At 41.9% G+C, this 17727-nt stretch overlaps 1 protein-coding gene across 1 annotated transcript in view; it reads right to left on the bottom strand.

The window, feature by feature from the left end:
- LOC125466996 (sodium channel subunit beta-4-like) overlaps positions 1-3916 on the bottom strand; it is a 29015-nt gene extending 25099 nt beyond the window's left edge. Inside the window, exon 1 of the mRNA XM_048562276.2 lies at positions 3617-3916. Coding sequence (XP_048418233.1) covers positions 3617-3704 — 88 coding nt within the window. The 5' untranslated portion in view covers positions 3705-3916. The remainder of the gene's footprint in view (positions 1-3616) is intronic.
- Positions 3917-17727: the final 13811 nt, after the last annotated feature.

Consider the following 17727-nt stretch of genomic DNA (forward strand, 5'->3'; position numbering starts at 1 on the left):
CCACAATTTCAAGATCGCCAGCAAGAAAGCTAACAGTAAGTTGAGGAGAAACTTCTTTACTCAGAGAGTTGTTAGGATTTTGGAATGCACTGCCTGGGAAAGAGGTGGACATGGATTCCATGCAAGGCTTTAAAACAAAGCAGAGTATATATTTAACAATAATGAATTTAGAGGTCTGGAGAGTGGAACTAGCTTGGTAACTCTTTTGGAGCTGGTACAGACACAAAGAGACAAATGGTTTGCTTCTCTACTGTAAAATTCTATGATTCTATCCTTTTCCCACAGGCCCTGCAAATATTTTTTCCCTTCCCAAGCTTCTCTCAATTTTTTTTCTGATAGCTAAAATCACTAAAGACTCACTGCTATCACTGGACATGTTTATGCAGAGTTCGGGAAATGGCTCACAGTAGGACCTCTGGCCTTACCTTCATATGGATAGCGGAATATCAGAGACATTACCACTGTATTGCAGTTCTGTCCAAGTATTTTATCAGTACGTGCTCACATAACCTTGAAACATTAAATGTCAGGATAGCAAGTTCACATCCCTATTTTTCTTGCTGATTCTAATGGATTCTAATAGTTTAAGATTCATCGTTAAGTGCAGCAATAACATTCTCCAAACCTCAAGTCTCACAAAATTCAAACAGATTAAACTGGAACTTAATACAGCCCTTCTAAGGTAACCAAATGATCTGACACACTACAATAATCAGCCGAAGTTTGACACTGAGCCACGAGGAAATGGTTAAAGAGCTGGGCTGTAAGGTGCACCTTGAGGAAAGTTAGATAAATGCAGAAGGTCAGGGATGAGCTTTCAGTGCATCGGATCCATACTGCAAAAGTACTACCATCAACTGTGAGGCGATAAAAACTGGGTGCTGCACAGGTCAGATTTGAAGAAGTGGAGAAGTGGACAAGCCATGGCAGGGTTGGGAATCGTATAACCAACAAATAAGCAGTTTAAGTATTAATCAGACTGAGTTTTCTGAATTTCAAGAAGTGGGCCACTAGGACAAAGGGTAATTCACAACCACAGTTCAGATTGAACACTCCTCATCTACTCTAGACCTTCAAGTCTTGGGTATCTGAAAAGCCTGTCATGACAAATTAGTCACGACCCCTCAAAAAATGGTGTGCTATACAAAGAACCTATTCACAGAATGGTTACACAATGAAAAGAAGCCATTGGGATCCATCTGCGCTGGCCCTCTCAAGGAGCAATTTAATCCTCCCCTTCTCCCTATATCCCTGCCCATAGGTAAAAATCTAATGCCCTCTTGAAAGTCTCAATTGAAACTGCCTCTATTGCACACTCAGGCCACAAATTCCATACTCTAACTACTCATTGTGTAAAAAACATTTCTCCTCAAGTCTCCATTGATCCTGTTACCAATTACCTTAAATCTGAGCCCTTTGGTTCTTGACAATTTCACTGATGGGAACAGTTTTTCTCCATCTTCTCTGACTGGAATTGTCATGATTCAGGGTGTCTCTATAAAATCTCCTTTCCTCCTCCTCAGCTCCAAGGAAAACAGACCCAACTTCTCCAATAAACCAACAAAGCTGAAGTTCTTCATATCTGAAACCCTTCTTGTGAATCTTTTCTGCACCGTGTCCCATACCTTCACATTCATCCTACAGTGTGGCACCCAGAACAGGATGCAATATTTGAGTCGAGGTCCAGCCAATGTTCCCAATTTTCTGCCACTGTCAATGAGTTATGTATATATACATCAAGGTATCTCTATTCCTGTAGCCCTTTTAGTAGTATCTCTTTGGTTTATATTGCCTCTCTGCATTTTTCATACTAAAATGAGTTACTTCACACTTTTCTGTTAAACTTTATCCATCATTTGGTTGTCCTGTTCACCAGCCCATGCCCTTAGCTTGACTTGATCCCACTAATGGGTCATAGCGAGACGATAAGAAACTGGACATTATGTAAAGTTGTTCCATTTGGCACATTAGCCCTGACACTCTCTTCCATTTTCAAGGCAAATGTCACAAAAAAATAGTTTTTACATCCTTCCTCATCATTTGATGGAAAGGGAGTTATATCCAAAATGCCACTAGATGCATGAACAGTAGCTACAAACTGATAAAGAATTACATAAGAACATAAGAACTAGGAGCATGAGTAGGCCATCCGGCCCTTCGAGCCTGCCCTGTCATTTAATAAGTTCATGGTTGATCTTTTTGAGACTCAGCTCCACTTACCCACTGACACACCATAACCCTTAATTCCTTTACTGTTCAAAAATCTAACTATCCTTGCCTTAAAAACATTCAGTGAGGAAGCCTCAATTTCTTCATCGTCAAGGAATTCCACAGATTCACAATCCTTTGGGTGAAGAAGTTCCTCCTTAACTCAGTCTTAACTCTGCTCCCCCTTATTTTGAGGCTGTGTCCCCTAGTCCTAGTTTCACCTGCTAGTGGAAATGACCTCCCACCTGCTGTCTTATCTCTTCCCTTCATAATTTTATATGTTTCTACCTCCCTCATTCTTCTAAATTCAAATAAGTTTAGTATCAGTCTCCCCATTCTCTCCCTGTAGGCCAAACCTCTCAACTCTCATATCAATGGAGTGAACCTCCTCTGCACCCCCTGCAGTGCCAGTATATCCTTTCTCAAATAAGGAGACCAAAACTGGACACAGTACTCTCAGTGTGGCCTCACCAGCACCCTATACAAATGCAACGTAACATCCCTGTTTTTTCAACTCCACATCCCTCTACCATGAAGGACAATATTCCAACTGCCTTCTTAATTATCTGGTGCACCTGCGAACCAATTTTTTTTGGGGATTCATGCACAAGAACACCCAGACAATTGAGGTGTGAACTTCTTAATCTAAATCTTGACAGGAATTTTTAAAAAAATTATCCTCTTATCTGAATGTTTACCCAACTGGATCATGCCGAGGGGTTACAATGGTCAAAATTCCAGTCTCAATTCTGAAGCCGGGAGTAATGTTTCAATTTGAATCTCGATCTGAGTCACAGTTTTTGGATTTAAGACTCCCAATGGCCCCAGAAACCCAAAAACAACATCTGTAATGCCAGGAGTATTTGCCCGGTCGCTGTTGGCGATCAGAGCTTAGGGAGATAGGGTCGGAACAGCAGCGTGTGATCAGGGAAATGCGGATATCGGGTTATTTTCGGAGTTGGTGCAGGACGGCCTCTGAGTCTGGAGGGAGTTACTCAACTCCAAGTAAACATATATTAGCACTTCACTCACAGCTCCCAGCGAGCAGCCAGCTCTCAGATCCAATCCCTATCAGCACAGCAGTCATCTGCATTTCAGTTCAATAAAACTTACAACAACATATGCATTTGTTTGCACCAATCAGTCCAGATCGTCCTTTCGATCAATAACCAGACCAGGGAGCAAACCCACAATCTGTTAGAAATGGGGGAAGCGAGAAAACCACTTATATGAAAGGAAAAAAAAACAGCAAGCAATAGAAAGAAAGCCCGCAATATTAATATTTATGCGAAGCCTGTTCTCTGCGGATGGAGAGGAATCAATGAAATGCACTCACTGATTAGTAAATCATGTTTTAAAAAGTTCACAGTCACCGCAATTCTGACTAGCTTGAGGTCCCTGTTCTTACCGATTAGAATGGCCGCTAAAAGTCTACAAGGGGAGGTTCTCCTTGCTTCCACTCCACCGAAGTCCAAGGGCACTTTCTGAGCCCTCATTCTAGAAGAGTTCAATCAATACCTGCGGCTGAGAATCGCGGGATGTTGAGGAACTGAAGGGGCAGGAGGCAGTGGGGGAGCGCTGCTTTGAAAGGTCTGTTGTTAACTACAGAGAGAAAGACAGAGAGACGGGGTGCGGAAACAACAGTTCTCATTCACTGTGTGGACGTTCAGTGAGGATCTGCGCTTCCCAGGGACTGGGTCTCAGACAGACAGAGAGAGAGAAAGGGGAGGAACTGCGTCTGTGTTTGGTGTACGGTAACCTCCCACTTGTTCTGTCTCCACACACACACACACACACACACTCCTACATATACACTGCGTAAACCTGCTCCTGGAGCCGGGACAGCAGCGAGAAATCCCTTATCATTCCGTTCACTGCAAATTCTGCATTGCAGTCACAAAACTGCTTTCGTCATCACCCAAGAGGGACCAAGCAAAACACCAGTCTGCAAAGACACGGCGATTTATTACCGAAATAAACCTTACCATCAATAACTTTGGAAACGTTGATGGTCCCAGACCATTGAAAATCGTTCTTCCCCCCCAATTATTTATCAAAGTTTAACAACTTTCTGAACTTGGTCTCCTGACTGTTTAACTTTAAGATTGAAGGTGTTCAGAGAAACTGAAGGTTTTGCAGGTTGATTTGGAATACTATTGCAGTGATCAATAGGTTTCAGGACACCTTGGGAATGCTCATTCTTGGACCATTCTGACTTTGATGGGATCACATTACACCCTCCAGCGACTCCCTGAACTCGCCGCTAAAATAGAAAGCTCTATTAAATGAACAGTTCCGGTAGCTCAGCTTGTCAATTCCGGGAACATGCCACAAGGTAGGGAGCTGGGATACAGCTGCGCACCTTCCAGCTTCTCTGCTGCCTTGGAAGGAACCAGGTTCCTATTGGGTTCAGATTCCACAGCCTCCATTTGGCACACAAGCCCAGTCAGTTTCAATCACTGGTGCTACAGCTTCACCCAATCCCATCCCCATCGTCTGGGCACCAAACTGGCGGTGGGGTGCAGTCAAAGTAGGCATCTGCACCTACTTTGTCCAATCCCCTTCCTGGCTTCTCGCCTCCCTGTCTCTCCTAACCTCCCCCACAGGATGCCCTCCTATCTGCACTCCTCCAGTTCTGGCCTCCAGCACATTCCCAATGACAGTCACTCCACAACTGGTGTGGGTACATTCTGTCACCCAGGCCCCAAGGTTTGGCACTCCCTCCCTAAACCCCTCTGCCTCTGGACATCAATTTTCTCCTTTGAGATACTTCTAAAACCAATATTTTGGTCACCTGCACTCTTTGACTGGCTCAGTCAGATGTACTTCAACAATGCTTATGTCAAGTATCTTGACACATTTCAGGTTAAAGGTGCTGTGTGCGTATTTGTTGTGATTGTCACTTGACATTCCCTCTTGAAAATTCAGTCCAAGCTTTGCATCCCAATTGTTAACCTGTTCTTCAGGGTGACTGTGGAACTCATTGCTTCAGGGGGCTCTGGAGCCCAAGTAACTTTAAGACAGAGATAGGTAGGCTGTTGATGATGAAGGGAATCAAGGGATATGGGGAGGAAGCAGGAGAATGGGACTGAGAAACATATCAGCCATGATTTAATGACAGACCAACTCAATGGGCTGAATGGCCTACATCTGCTCCTATATCTTAGGGAAACAAAACCACAGTGTAGAGACTGGGCCCTCCTTCAAATAAACAACTCAGCAGGGGTGATGGCCACAACATTAGTCAGAGCGCTGAGCTAGGGGAGCAGTGATGGGTGTCTCATTGAGTTAAACCTCCTTCTGACTGGGTGGGGTGGGATACCAGGTGAGAGTAAACACCATGAGTGAACCTTTAAAAAATACTCATTTCTATTTTCTTTGGGGAGCAGAGATATCTTTTTGAGAAGACCACCCTTTCTCAGTCACACCCTGAGCCTCCTCTCCACTTCCTTCGACCTCCTTCTCAGCTCTACCACTAATTCCCCTGTACTGTCATCTCCAGTCTGCAACCTGCCTCCCCTTCCCAGAGACATCCCAGCCATTTCCAAGATCAGCCATGATCTTATTGAATCGCACAGCAGTCTTAGCGATAGAATACTACACCACCTCTGTAATACCTGACCTCAATACATCAATCTGATGGCACACTGATGCTGGAGTTAGCAACAACAGCCATTTTATTAAAAATAAAACTTCCCTTGACTTCACAGTGTTATACTTCGTTTTATATTGTTTCTAAGTCATATAAGAAGATATTGGCTCAGATGAGCAAAGACTTGGTCAAGGTGTTTAAAGATGAATTCACCATAGCCCTGTTCTGTCATTAGAGAGTGCTGACTGGTGATGGTTTAACTGAAGGACCCTCTTACCTCAGGCAAAAAGTTGAGGAGGGAAGTCCTTCAACCTCAGCTGCTGCAGGATCTGAATCCACATGATTGGCATTGCAAAATAGCCAACTTAATACCTAACTTGGGCTCAGTTAGCTCAGTTGGCTATTTTGCAATGCCAATCATGTGGGTTGTTAAGAAGGAATATGGCATGTTGCCTTTCTTTGGCAGGGAGATTAAATTTAAGAGCCTCGAGATTATGCTGCAGCTCTATAAAATGCTGGTTAGACCGCACTTGGAAAATTGTGTTCAGTTCTGGTTGCCTCATCATAGGCAGGATGAGGAAGCTTTAGAGAGGGTGCAGAGGAGATTTACCAGGATGCTGCCAGAAGGGCAGGTCTCATGAGGAAAGATGAGGGAGCTAGGGCTTTTCTCATTGGAACGAAGAAGAATGAGATGTGACTTGATAGAGGTGTACAAGATGATGAGAAGCATAGATAGTGTAGAGACTTTTCCCCAGGGTGGAATTGACTATCATGAAGAGGCATAATTTTAAGGTGATTGGAGGAAGGTATAGGGGAGATGTCAAAAGTAGGTTCTTTACACAGAGTGGTGGGTGCATGGACTGCGCTGCCAGTGTTGATGGTGGAGTCAGATACATTAGGGAGATTTAAGCCAATTTTGGAGAGGGACATGGAGGATAGTAAAATGTAGGGCTTGCAGGTAGTTTGATCTTAGAGTAGGATAATAGGTCAGCACAACATCAAGGGCTGAAGGGCCTGTACTGTGCTGCACTGTTCTACATTCTATGTTCTAGAGGTGTAGGGGGATAGTCTAGAGCTTGGAATCGAGAGAATTAAAGGAATGGCCACCGATGTTGGAACAAGAAGGCAGCTCACCACCACCTTGTCAAGGGCAACTCGGGATGGGCAAGAAATGCTGGCCAGCCAGCAACACCCACATTCCATAAATGAATAGGAAAAAAGAATTAAAATCAGTGAAGCTCATTAGGACAAACATAGAGGAGTGCAGACAACTTGGAGGTTGTGGAGCCAGATACGATTACAGACACGGGGGAGACTGTGTGACCATGAAGGTATTTGAAAGCAAGGATGAGAATTTTAAAATCATGACATTGCTTGACTGGGAGATAATTTAGGTCAATGGGCAGAGAGGTAATAGTAGAATGGAATTTGGTGCCAATTAAGACATGTCCAAAGATAAATGAACATTCCAGCGCTCTAAATACATACTAGCCAAATGTTGTGCAAATTAACCTATTTCCAGCTCAATAGAACGTTGTCACAAAGCCAGGCTGAAATTCAATGTTAGTTGATGTGTAGAGGCTCCATTTTAAACATTATGATCCACAAGCAGTCATATAGTGTGTAGAGTGACGTGAGAGCATATATTACAGTGCCCTATGAAAACCAGATCAATAGGAGAAGAGGTGAAATGAATGCTAATGAAATATTTGAGAGTGGACCAGTCGAAAAGGGATGGTGTTGGCGCCATATGAAGACAGATTTGCCAGGCTTGTGTGTAAGATTATAAAGGTCAGTGCCAGTGTGCAGCTGCACCTGTCACTCGCTGGAAATTAATTTCACTTTTGTGCTTTGAAGTATAGCTAGGCTGAACTATGATTTAAAAGGGATGTCACATTCCAGGATTCTCAATGGGTGTTATGTCCTGAGACTATCCTGTGACAGCAGTTCATCTCTTTCCATGGTGCTGATTTGGTCAGATTGAGAAAAGCAATCTATTATCTGTGCTGTATGAAGTGTGTCAGAGGTTACACAAACATCAGGAATGATCAGCTCAATTGTCTATGATGTTGGTTGGGGATTAATACTAGCCCAGGAGGCATTCCTATTCTTGTAAGTGGAATGCATTCTTTTAAATCCACCAGCTAGAGCATATATGATCTCTGTTTAACATCACATCTAAAAGACAATGTAGCACTCTCTTGATACCGTCCTGGGATTTCAGCTTAGATGATGTGATAGGTTTCACCATGGGAACTGAACCCACAACATGCCAACTCAGAGATTATAATGCTAGCTCTGATAGCTGAGAGCTTGGTCCTGTAAAATTAACCAGCCCTACGTAATTTGGTTAATACTAACTTAAAAAATAAATAAACCTAATCAACAGCACCTGATTTAATTGAAAGTAACTTAATGTGTTAAAGATGGGGCACATTCTGATTTTGCAATACACATCTTTCTTTCCAAATATCTCTGTCACAATTAGTATACATACTGTCAATTTTCACTTTCCATCATCTGATTTTAAAAGCTGAGACTTCATTAAAGAAAATTATTTTACAAAGGAATAAACACAAGTTCATAAGTTAATAAGATCTAGAAGCAGAATTAGGTCATTCAGCCCATTGAAGTCTCCTCCGCCATTCTATCATGGCTGGTATGCTCCTCACCCCCATTTTCCTGCCTTCTCCCCATAAACCTTCAGCCCATTGCCAATTAAAAATCTGTCTAACTCTTCCTTAAGTTTGCTCACTGTCCCAGCATCCGCGGCACTTTGGGATAGCAAATTCCATAGATTCACAACACTTTGGGAGAAGTAGTTTCTCCTCAACTGTTTTAAATTTGCTACCCCTTATCTTTAAACTATGATTCATCATTTTAGAATGCCCCACTAGAGGAAGCATCTGCTCCATGTCTATGTTATCCATACCTTTCAACGTCTTGAATACCTCAATTTGATCGCCGCTCATTCATCTAAATTCGAGACACTATAGGCCTAAACTGTTCAATCTCTCTTCATACAACAAGCCCCTCATCTCTGGGATCAATCTAAAGAACCTCCTCTGAACCTGCCTCCGATGCCACTACATCTTTCCTCAAATAGGGAAACAAAAACTCTGCGTGGGCACTCCAGGTGCAGTCTCACCAATGCCTTGTATAGTTACAACAAGACTTCCTCATGTTCCTGTTCTATTCCTTTTGCTATAAAAGCCAACATTCCATTTGCTTTCTTTATTATCAGATGTACCTGCATGCTAGTTTTCTATGTCTCAGGAATGAGGATACTCTACACTGGAGCTCCCTGTAGATAATAAGTCATTTTCCCATTTTTTCTGACCAAAATGCATGACTTCACACTTATCCACATTAAATTCCATCTGCCACATTTTGGCCCACTCTCGTAACCAATCTATATCCATTTGTAAGGTTCTTATTTCCTCATTGCTATTTACTGTTGTGCCTATTTTTGTGTTGTCCGCAAAGTTGACCAGAGAGCCTTCTATCCCTGTATCCAAGTCATTAATATAGATTGTAAATAGCTGGAGTCAAAGGACCAAACCCCGTGGCACCCCACTAGTTACTTAATACCATCCAGAAAAGAAACCCATTTATCCCAAATCTCTGTCTTCTGTCCGTCAGCCAGTCACCTCTCCAAGCTAATAAATTATCCCAATCCCATGTGATCCAACCTTGTGAATTAACCTTTTGTGCAGCACTTTACCAAAAGCCTTCCGGAATTCACAAATATTCCATCGACAGGATCGCATTTATCCACTTGTTACATCTTTGAAGAGCTCTAGCAAATTAGTCAAACACGATTTGCCCTTCATGAAACCATGCTGATTCTGGTGGATAGTGTTTTGACTTTCTGAATGTCTAATCCTAACAGTTTGCCAAGTACCTTTTCATTATTGATGTTGGTTGTTCTAAGTTGTAGCCTTTCTATTGTCTCTGACTTGCCTGTTCCAGTGGGAATGGTACTATTGTCCTCCACCATGAAAACTGAGGTAAAGTATTGATTTAGTTTCTCTGCGATTTCAGCGTTCCCTACTATTGACTCTTCAGTTTCATCCTCCAAGAGACCAACATTCACCTTACCAACTCTCTTTGCTTTTAAATACCTGTAGAAGCTTTTATCATCCTTTTGATATTTTGCACTAGTTTTCTTTTATAATTTACCATAGTTCTTTTTAATAATTTTTTAGTATCCCTTTATTTATGTTTGGAAGTTTCCCAAATCCTCCAGCCTGCCACTGGCCATTGCAGTATGGTATCCCTGAGTTTTTGACTTTATATTACCCTTGACCTCCTTGTTTAGCCATGGATTGTTTTTCGCTCCCTTACCATCTTTCTTCCTCACTGGGATATAGTTTAGTTGTGAGGAATTGGGTAGGTCCTTAAATAACTGCCACTGCTCATTTGCCATCTTACCTTTTAGCTTTCCTCCCCAATCTACTCGGCCAAATCTGTTCTCGTGCCTCTGTAATTTCCTTTGTTTAATTCCAGAACACCTCTTTGGGACTGCACTTTCTCATCTCCAAACTGAAGTTTGAATTCCTGTTGGAATAATCCCTAGAGGATCCTTAACTATGATGTCATCAATTAATCCCTCTTCATTAAACAATAATAAATCCAGAGTAGCCTGCTCCCTGTTCCACCACATACTGCTCCAAGAAACAATCTCTAATACACTCAATGAACTCTGTCTCCAGCTACCCTTGCCAATTTAATTCTTTCACTCTGTGTGCATGTTAAAGTCACCAATGCTTATTGCCATACCTTTCTTGCAAGCCTCTAATATTTCCTGGTTTATACTGTGCCCCTCCGCAGAACTACTGTTTGGGGAACCTATAGATTATTCCCAACGAGTACTTCACCCCTTTGCTGTTTCTTATTTCTACCCAAACTGATTCCACAGCTTACAGACAAAAGAATCTACAGATGCTAGAATCTAGGTAGACAAACAGGAGGCTGGAAAACAGCAAGGCAGGCAGCATCTGGAGGAAAGGAGCAGTCAATGTTCCTGACTGTAATATCTGAAATGTTGTCTATTCCTTTCCTGCAGATGCTGCCTTACTGTGCACTTTCACATTTTGATCTCCCGTGCTTATGTCATTTCTCATTACAGCACTGATCCCTTCCTTCACCAGCAAAGCTACACCACCCGCTTTTCCTTTCAGTCTATCCCTCCGAAATGTCGTGCACCCTCGTGTATTCAATTCCCAGACCTTGTAACCGTGTCTCAGTAATCGCTACGAAATCATAACTGTTTGTTTCAATCTGTGCCATTAACACATTAATTTTGTTTTGAATGCTTTATGCATTTAGATACAAATCTTTTAAATTTGTACTACTGGTAAATTTCCCAACTCTTTTATAAACTCATGGTGCATAAGGATCTGTTCTGTCCCTCACCTTTATTGTCTGGTAACCATCCTCCACATCGCCAACAGCATAGACTTTGCATGGTGGCTGTAGTCATCTGACCAGTTTGAGCCAAGCTGAAACCAATGCAGGATGAAGACAGAGAGACTGCACCAAAATTAATATTTTATCAAAACGTATTCAAACTCAGTCAGGCATGAAGAAACCATATCTCTGGTTTTGACTGCTCTGCAAGTTTCACATGCTGTGATCAAAAAAGCCACCTGCTCATCATCCAGCTTGAGAAAAAAAACACCCTGCTGCCTGACAGGGAAATACACAAGTGAACTACACTTCTGGGAAACAGCTTTGGGCAAGTGAAAGAAAGAACATGAATGGGTTGAGGAGTGACAGATGGAGTTTAATTTGTATGAATGCGAGGTGTTGCATTTTGGTAAAGCGAACAAGGGTCTAGGCCTGAAACATCAGCTTTTATGCTCCTAAGATGCTTCTTGGCCTGCTGTGTTCATCCAGCTCCACACTTTGTTATCTTGGCAAATGGGACTTGTTTAGTTTGGAAAACTTGGTTGGCTTGGACAAATCGGACTGAAGGGTTTGTTTCTGTGCTATGACTCTATGAGTTTCTCCACCCCCATTGCCGTCTCCTCATTTCGAAAGCTAGCACCAGTGATGAAACAAAACAAAGAAACCTCCATTCATCAAGAATTCAAGATTCCACAAATTTTAATACTGATGAAGATACAAGACATCTTCTAAACAGCTGTGATATCTGGCTCAACTATAAAAATTCCAGGATTCTTTAAGAACTTTTAAAGCTGCATATTCTTTACTTGCCACCTATTAGATCTTTCCCCTTTTAAAACAACTTATACCGTGTTTGTGTCTTTGTTTGATGTTGTGGTTGTTTCGCACATTTAGTAGGTGCTAAATGAATCATTCCTTCACACAATAAATCCCAATAATTGGGTCCTTAATTTTGACTAACTCTGGATTTTGATTGAGGTGTGATGTAACTGCATGATGTAAAGAAATAAAAACATTAGTTGTGACTGGCTAAATGGGTCAAAAAAACCATCTTTACCTGGTTATAATACCTCCCTATCTCTGTGATCGCCTCCAGGCTCACAACCCTTCATATACTTCTCTGGTCCTCGCCTCTTGCACATTCCCCTTTTTTTTGTACGAAATGTGACTATACCTTCAGCTAACCAGGGCCTTAATTCCAGAATTCCTTTCCTAAACTTTTCTGCTTCTCTTTTCTCCTTTAATGTGTTCCTGAAAACTAATCTCATTGGCCAAGCTTTAAGTCACTTGTCCTAATATCTCATCATGCACCTTGCTCTTAAATCTTGTCTGGCAATGCTACTGTGAGGCTCCTTTGACAGATTAAACATTCAACATAAATGCTAGTTGTTGTGGCTGTTTGAGCAGGACTCTCAGCCGACAGTCAACGTATTCATGTAGACATTCAATTTGAAAAGAGTCAACTATATTGTTTGAGGGAGTGCAGTCACATGTACACGAGACCAGCAGTTTCTTTCACTAAAGGACATTAGTGAGCTACATGAGCTTTTTTTCCCCCAACAATGATGTCATGGTCATCATCAAAATCTTAATTCCAGATTTTCTAAAAAATAATTGAATTCAAACTTCACCATCTGCCATGGTGGGATTCAAACCTGGGTCGCTGGATAAAGAGTCTGCTATTAATACCGCCAGGCCATCACCTCCCTATGTTGCACCAATGAGGTAACAGACTCATTCTACATCGTCTGCTGTGGACCCAGTGCTCACAATGTCAGTCCAGACTTCATCTTTTACTTCGCAGTACCCAGGCGAGTTACATAGGAGTGGTATCCATGTTTTTTTGTTAACTGTGAGAAGTCCTTTCCTCTATTTCCTTCAAGTGATGAGGATTTGATGTAACTGAGGTGACTATTAGCAGTTGATCCCAGTCTCTGTGATGCAGTTGGTCAGTGTGTTTGCCTGTAAACTAAAGTGCTGGTAGTTTAGGACCATCCAGGAGCAAAGGTATCACCAATTAAGATCTTATGGTGCAGTGACAGTGTCCCTACTTCTGTGTCAAAAGACCTAGGTTTAAGTCCTGATTCTTCCAGAGGCGTGTCATAACAGGTTGCATTTAAAAATGTCAACATAGCAGTCACATGAAATTCTTGTGTTGGCTGTTATTATTTGAACCAACCTGCTTAGATACACTATGAACTACATTCAGACTTGAACCCAGATCACCTGGCCCAGGGGTAGGGACACTGCTGCTGCACCACAAAGCCCCTTTTCAAATAAAATGTTAGTCTCATACCCAATTTTAAAAACTTAATCTATTTTTCTAATCAGTCTGTTCAGAGATGCTGTGACACATCATTTGAGCTATTGGGACCTAAATTTGAACCTCCTGGCTCAGGAGGACAGGCATTACCACTGCACCACAAGAGGGCCCCAACACAAAATCCTCTCTTGCTTGACTTTTTATTGAAAGTACACAGGTTGTTGAGTTTAAATTAATTGATACTTTCATTACTTACATCCCACTTCACAAGTTACTATTGTTTTCAGAATGGCAAAGATAAGTATTTTAGTCATTTTCTGAATATGGGATGGAGCTCGTGATCTGTTCCGCTTGGGATTATTCATTTTGCATTATTGTCAATGTTTTTATGCAAGTGATACAATGCACTGAACAAAAAAGGTTAAAAAAACTGAGATTTGTGTTTCCGTCAAACTTGACGTAGAGAGGGTGCACTACACAAGTGTATATTTGTCCAGCACCCCCTTCACTTTAACCTCAGTGGTAGGGAAGCTTACAAAAATGATACTAGTAACTCAGGACAAAAGTAACCATAAGTTGGAAGTGTGCATATTAATTAAAGAAGGTCAGCATGGATTTGTGAGGGGAATTAATTATGTTGGGTTAACATGTTGAGAGGTTTTCATGTGGTAATTGAGAGGGATGATAAAGATAGTGCAATAGATGTGATGTTTATAGATATTCAAAGTACTAAATAGCAGGCTTCTCAGCAAAGTTTAAAAATGTGCAGGCGAGGTGGATTGGCTATGCTAAATTGCCCATAGTGCCCAGGCATGTTTAGGTTAGGTGAGTTAGACATGGGAAGTACAGGGTTAGGGGAATGGGTCGAGGTGGAATGCTCTTCAGAGGGTCAGTGTGGACTTGTTGGGCCAAATGGCCTGTTTCCATACTGTAGGGATTCTATGATTTTAAAGCTGAAACCTAATTTAAAAACAGGGACAACAACAGAACGGATGCAAAGTTGGTTGAGTGGAATGGTGGAAGTAGGTTCAATTAAGTCATTCAAGAGGGTATTGGATAAATTAGATAGAAATGGTGTTCAGGATATGGAGAAAAGGCAGGAAATTAGCACTAGATAATAGAACAGTATTGACACAATGGGCTGAATGGCATCCTTTTGAACTGTAACAATTCTGTCATTCTGATGGGCAGGAAATAGAGAGTAGAGGTGAATGGTTGTTTTCAGTTTACCGTGAGCTCCCCAAATGCCAGCTCATGCACACAGCTTCTCATGATCTATATTAATGATGGGGAGTGAGGTGTGTAGGGCATTATGAGAATTTGTAAATGACACAGAACTTGGAAGTATTGTGAAATGTGAGGAAGACAGTGATGGACTGCAAGAGGATATACATAGGCTGGTAGAACAGACTGACAAACACACGACAGGGAAGTGTGCAACTATAAATTGAGTAGGAATAAGGAGGAGACCAAATGTAAAGGAAAATATGCGGAAATAGGGTGTCTTGGGCCATATGTGTGTCTGAACCATTGAAGGCATCAGGACAAGTTGAGAAAGTGGTTACAGGACATTAAGGACCCTGTGCTTTATATAAAACAAAGGTAAAGTCTTCATAGTTTTACCAGACCATAGAGCTGCTCTTCAGTTACAGACAGGCAACTGGTGGTAATTTAACCTGAGGGGCAGCACATTTTAGGTAAGAGGAGAGAATGAGAAGGAGAGGACTTCATGGTAACCTTAGCTGGTGTGGGAATTGAACCCCAAACTGTATGAATCACTCCACATCACAAACCAGCTATCCAGCCAACTGAGCCAAAACAATCCCCATAAATGCATATGAGGTCCCCAATTTATGAATATCTGAATATTCAAATCATGCTTACAGACACAACCCGTATAGGGTTGTAATTTTAAAGGTCCAAGCATTTTCTGTACTTATGAATGGCTCATTAATATTGTCCTGCATTGTGTTTCGAGTTATGGACAAATTGATTTGCGAATAGACTCGAGATTGGAACCTGTTCACAATTCAGTAACGCCCTGTGGAGGCATAGACCCTGGAAGCAGGAAACTTATTGCGAACCTTTGCAAAACCATGGTTAAGTCTTAACTGTGTGTGCTATACTTTTGAGAAAATGTGTAGGATTTAAAGAAGCTGCTGAAACAATTCACAGGAACAATTCTAAGAATAAGGCATTTCAATTACTGCATAAATTGGAGAGCTAAGGTCATTCTCTTTGCAGGATGTTCAAAGGAGATAATGAGAACTGCAGATGCTGGAGAGTCCGAGATAACAAAGTGTGAAGCTGGATGAACACAGCAGGCCAAGCAGCATCTTAGGAGCACAAAAGCTGACGTTTTGGGCCAAGACCCTTCATCAGAAAGGTCTATGCCTGAAACGTCAGCTTTTGTGTTCCTAAGATGCTGCTTGGCCTGCTGTGTTCATCCAGCTTCACACTTTGTTATCTCAATGTTCAAGGGAGATTGGGTAACAGTTTCCAAGATCTATAGAGATCTAAACAGAATGGTTAGAGGGCACAGATTTAAGGGGATCAGAAAATATGGAAACTGAATCAATGACAACGTGAGGAAAGTTACTTTTACGCAGTGAATGCTGAAGATGTTGTTCAGCTTAGCGACCATAACTGTTTCCATCAGGAATCTGGACATGGTGTCCAGTTTGCTGTCAACCCCTCTGGACTGTCCATCCGCATCGATGATGCAGGTGAAGTCTAGTGACTGGATGACCACCTGGACTCTACTAGCAGCAGTCGGAGGTGCTGCAGGATGGCCAGCCGTTTGCTCTGTAGCACTGGGGTGTTGACATTAAATAGTCTCAGGGAAAGCTTGTCGATCATTTTTCATGGGGGACTTCAAAGTTCACGAAATCCGAGTCATTGAGTTTTCAACAGTCTCCTGAAGTTGTCACTTTACATGAAGGAGTTGAGGATGTTAATGAGCAGCATCTCCCTTCACCTCCTCTTTTGGAATCTACAACGCCACTGTCTATCAGATTGATTTCCGTGTTTTCCAGCATTCCCAGGGCTGGTGCCAACATGCCCAATCCCCTGGACGCTACCATACCCACCTATTCCTTCCAAACCAATCTCTTAAAATTGGAACAGAACAAAATTTGGATACCAGAACAAGTGACCATCAAAGAGATGGAGACTGAGAGTAAGTTGGACAGTTAGGAGATACAGCTGTGACGGCAGCAAATTTTCAAAACTTTCCAGCACAGGAGGTTTGGGGACCCTCATAGGACCGAATGCAATTGCTACACGGTTGGAACACAGCCTCCTCCATACTGGAAAAATGGTCCCTCTCATCCCTTTTAGTTCTTTGACAAGACTGTCTCTGCCAAAGCGAGGATTTTGAATTAACCTTGAACTGAGTAACTTGTAACAGCCATTTCAGAGACCAGTTGAGACATTTATTTGTTCATGAATGTGAGTTTCACTGGCTGTGGCAGTGTTTATCGACTTTCTCTAATTGCCCTGTGGGCAGTTAAGAGTCAACCATATTGCTGTGGGTCGGAATTCACAGATATGTTATACTAAATAGGGATGACAGATTTCCTTCTCTAAAGGGTAATACTGAACAAGATGAGATTTTCAGATAATTGACAACAGTTTCGTGGCCATCATTAGACTCTTATTTCCAGATTTTTATTGAATTCAAATCCCATCACCTGCTACGATGGGATTTGAACCATGTCCCCAGAATATTAGTCTTAGGTGATTGGATTACTAGTCACTACATTAGCACTATGTCACCACTTCTCCAAAACCATGCTGTGTAGGTCTGGAATCACAAGAGGGCTAGACAGGGAAAGGATGGTAAATTTTCTTCCTGAAAGGACGTTAGTGAATCAGATGGGACGTTGCAACAAACAATAATAGTTTCATTATCACCATTACAGAAACCCTAGATTTTTATGAATTTAATTGAATTTCCACTAGCTGCTTTGGTTGAATTTGAACTCATGGCCCCAGAGGTTTAGCCCTATACTTATGCTCAGTTACCACAATATCACCATCTTCTCAATTATCCATTTACTCCCATATTCTTACTCGTTCTCCACATTACGCTAGATTCAAAGAATTATTGATATGCCAGGGTGCAACTTCATTGTCAGTTTGGCTTCCCTTTAGGACCAGGATTAGATTTGAAAACGTGCCTGACATCGCTCACAACATAAAACGTCCAGCTCTTAAGGTCATAAGAATCTTGATTGAGTATATACAAAGA

Source organism: Stegostoma tigrinum, chromosome 32 (assembly GCF_030684315.1).
Source record: "Stegostoma tigrinum isolate sSteTig4 chromosome 32, sSteTig4.hap1, whole genome shotgun sequence".
NCBI classification, from domain to species: Eukaryota; Metazoa; Chordata; class Chondrichthyes; order Orectolobiformes; family Stegostomatidae; genus Stegostoma; species Stegostoma tigrinum.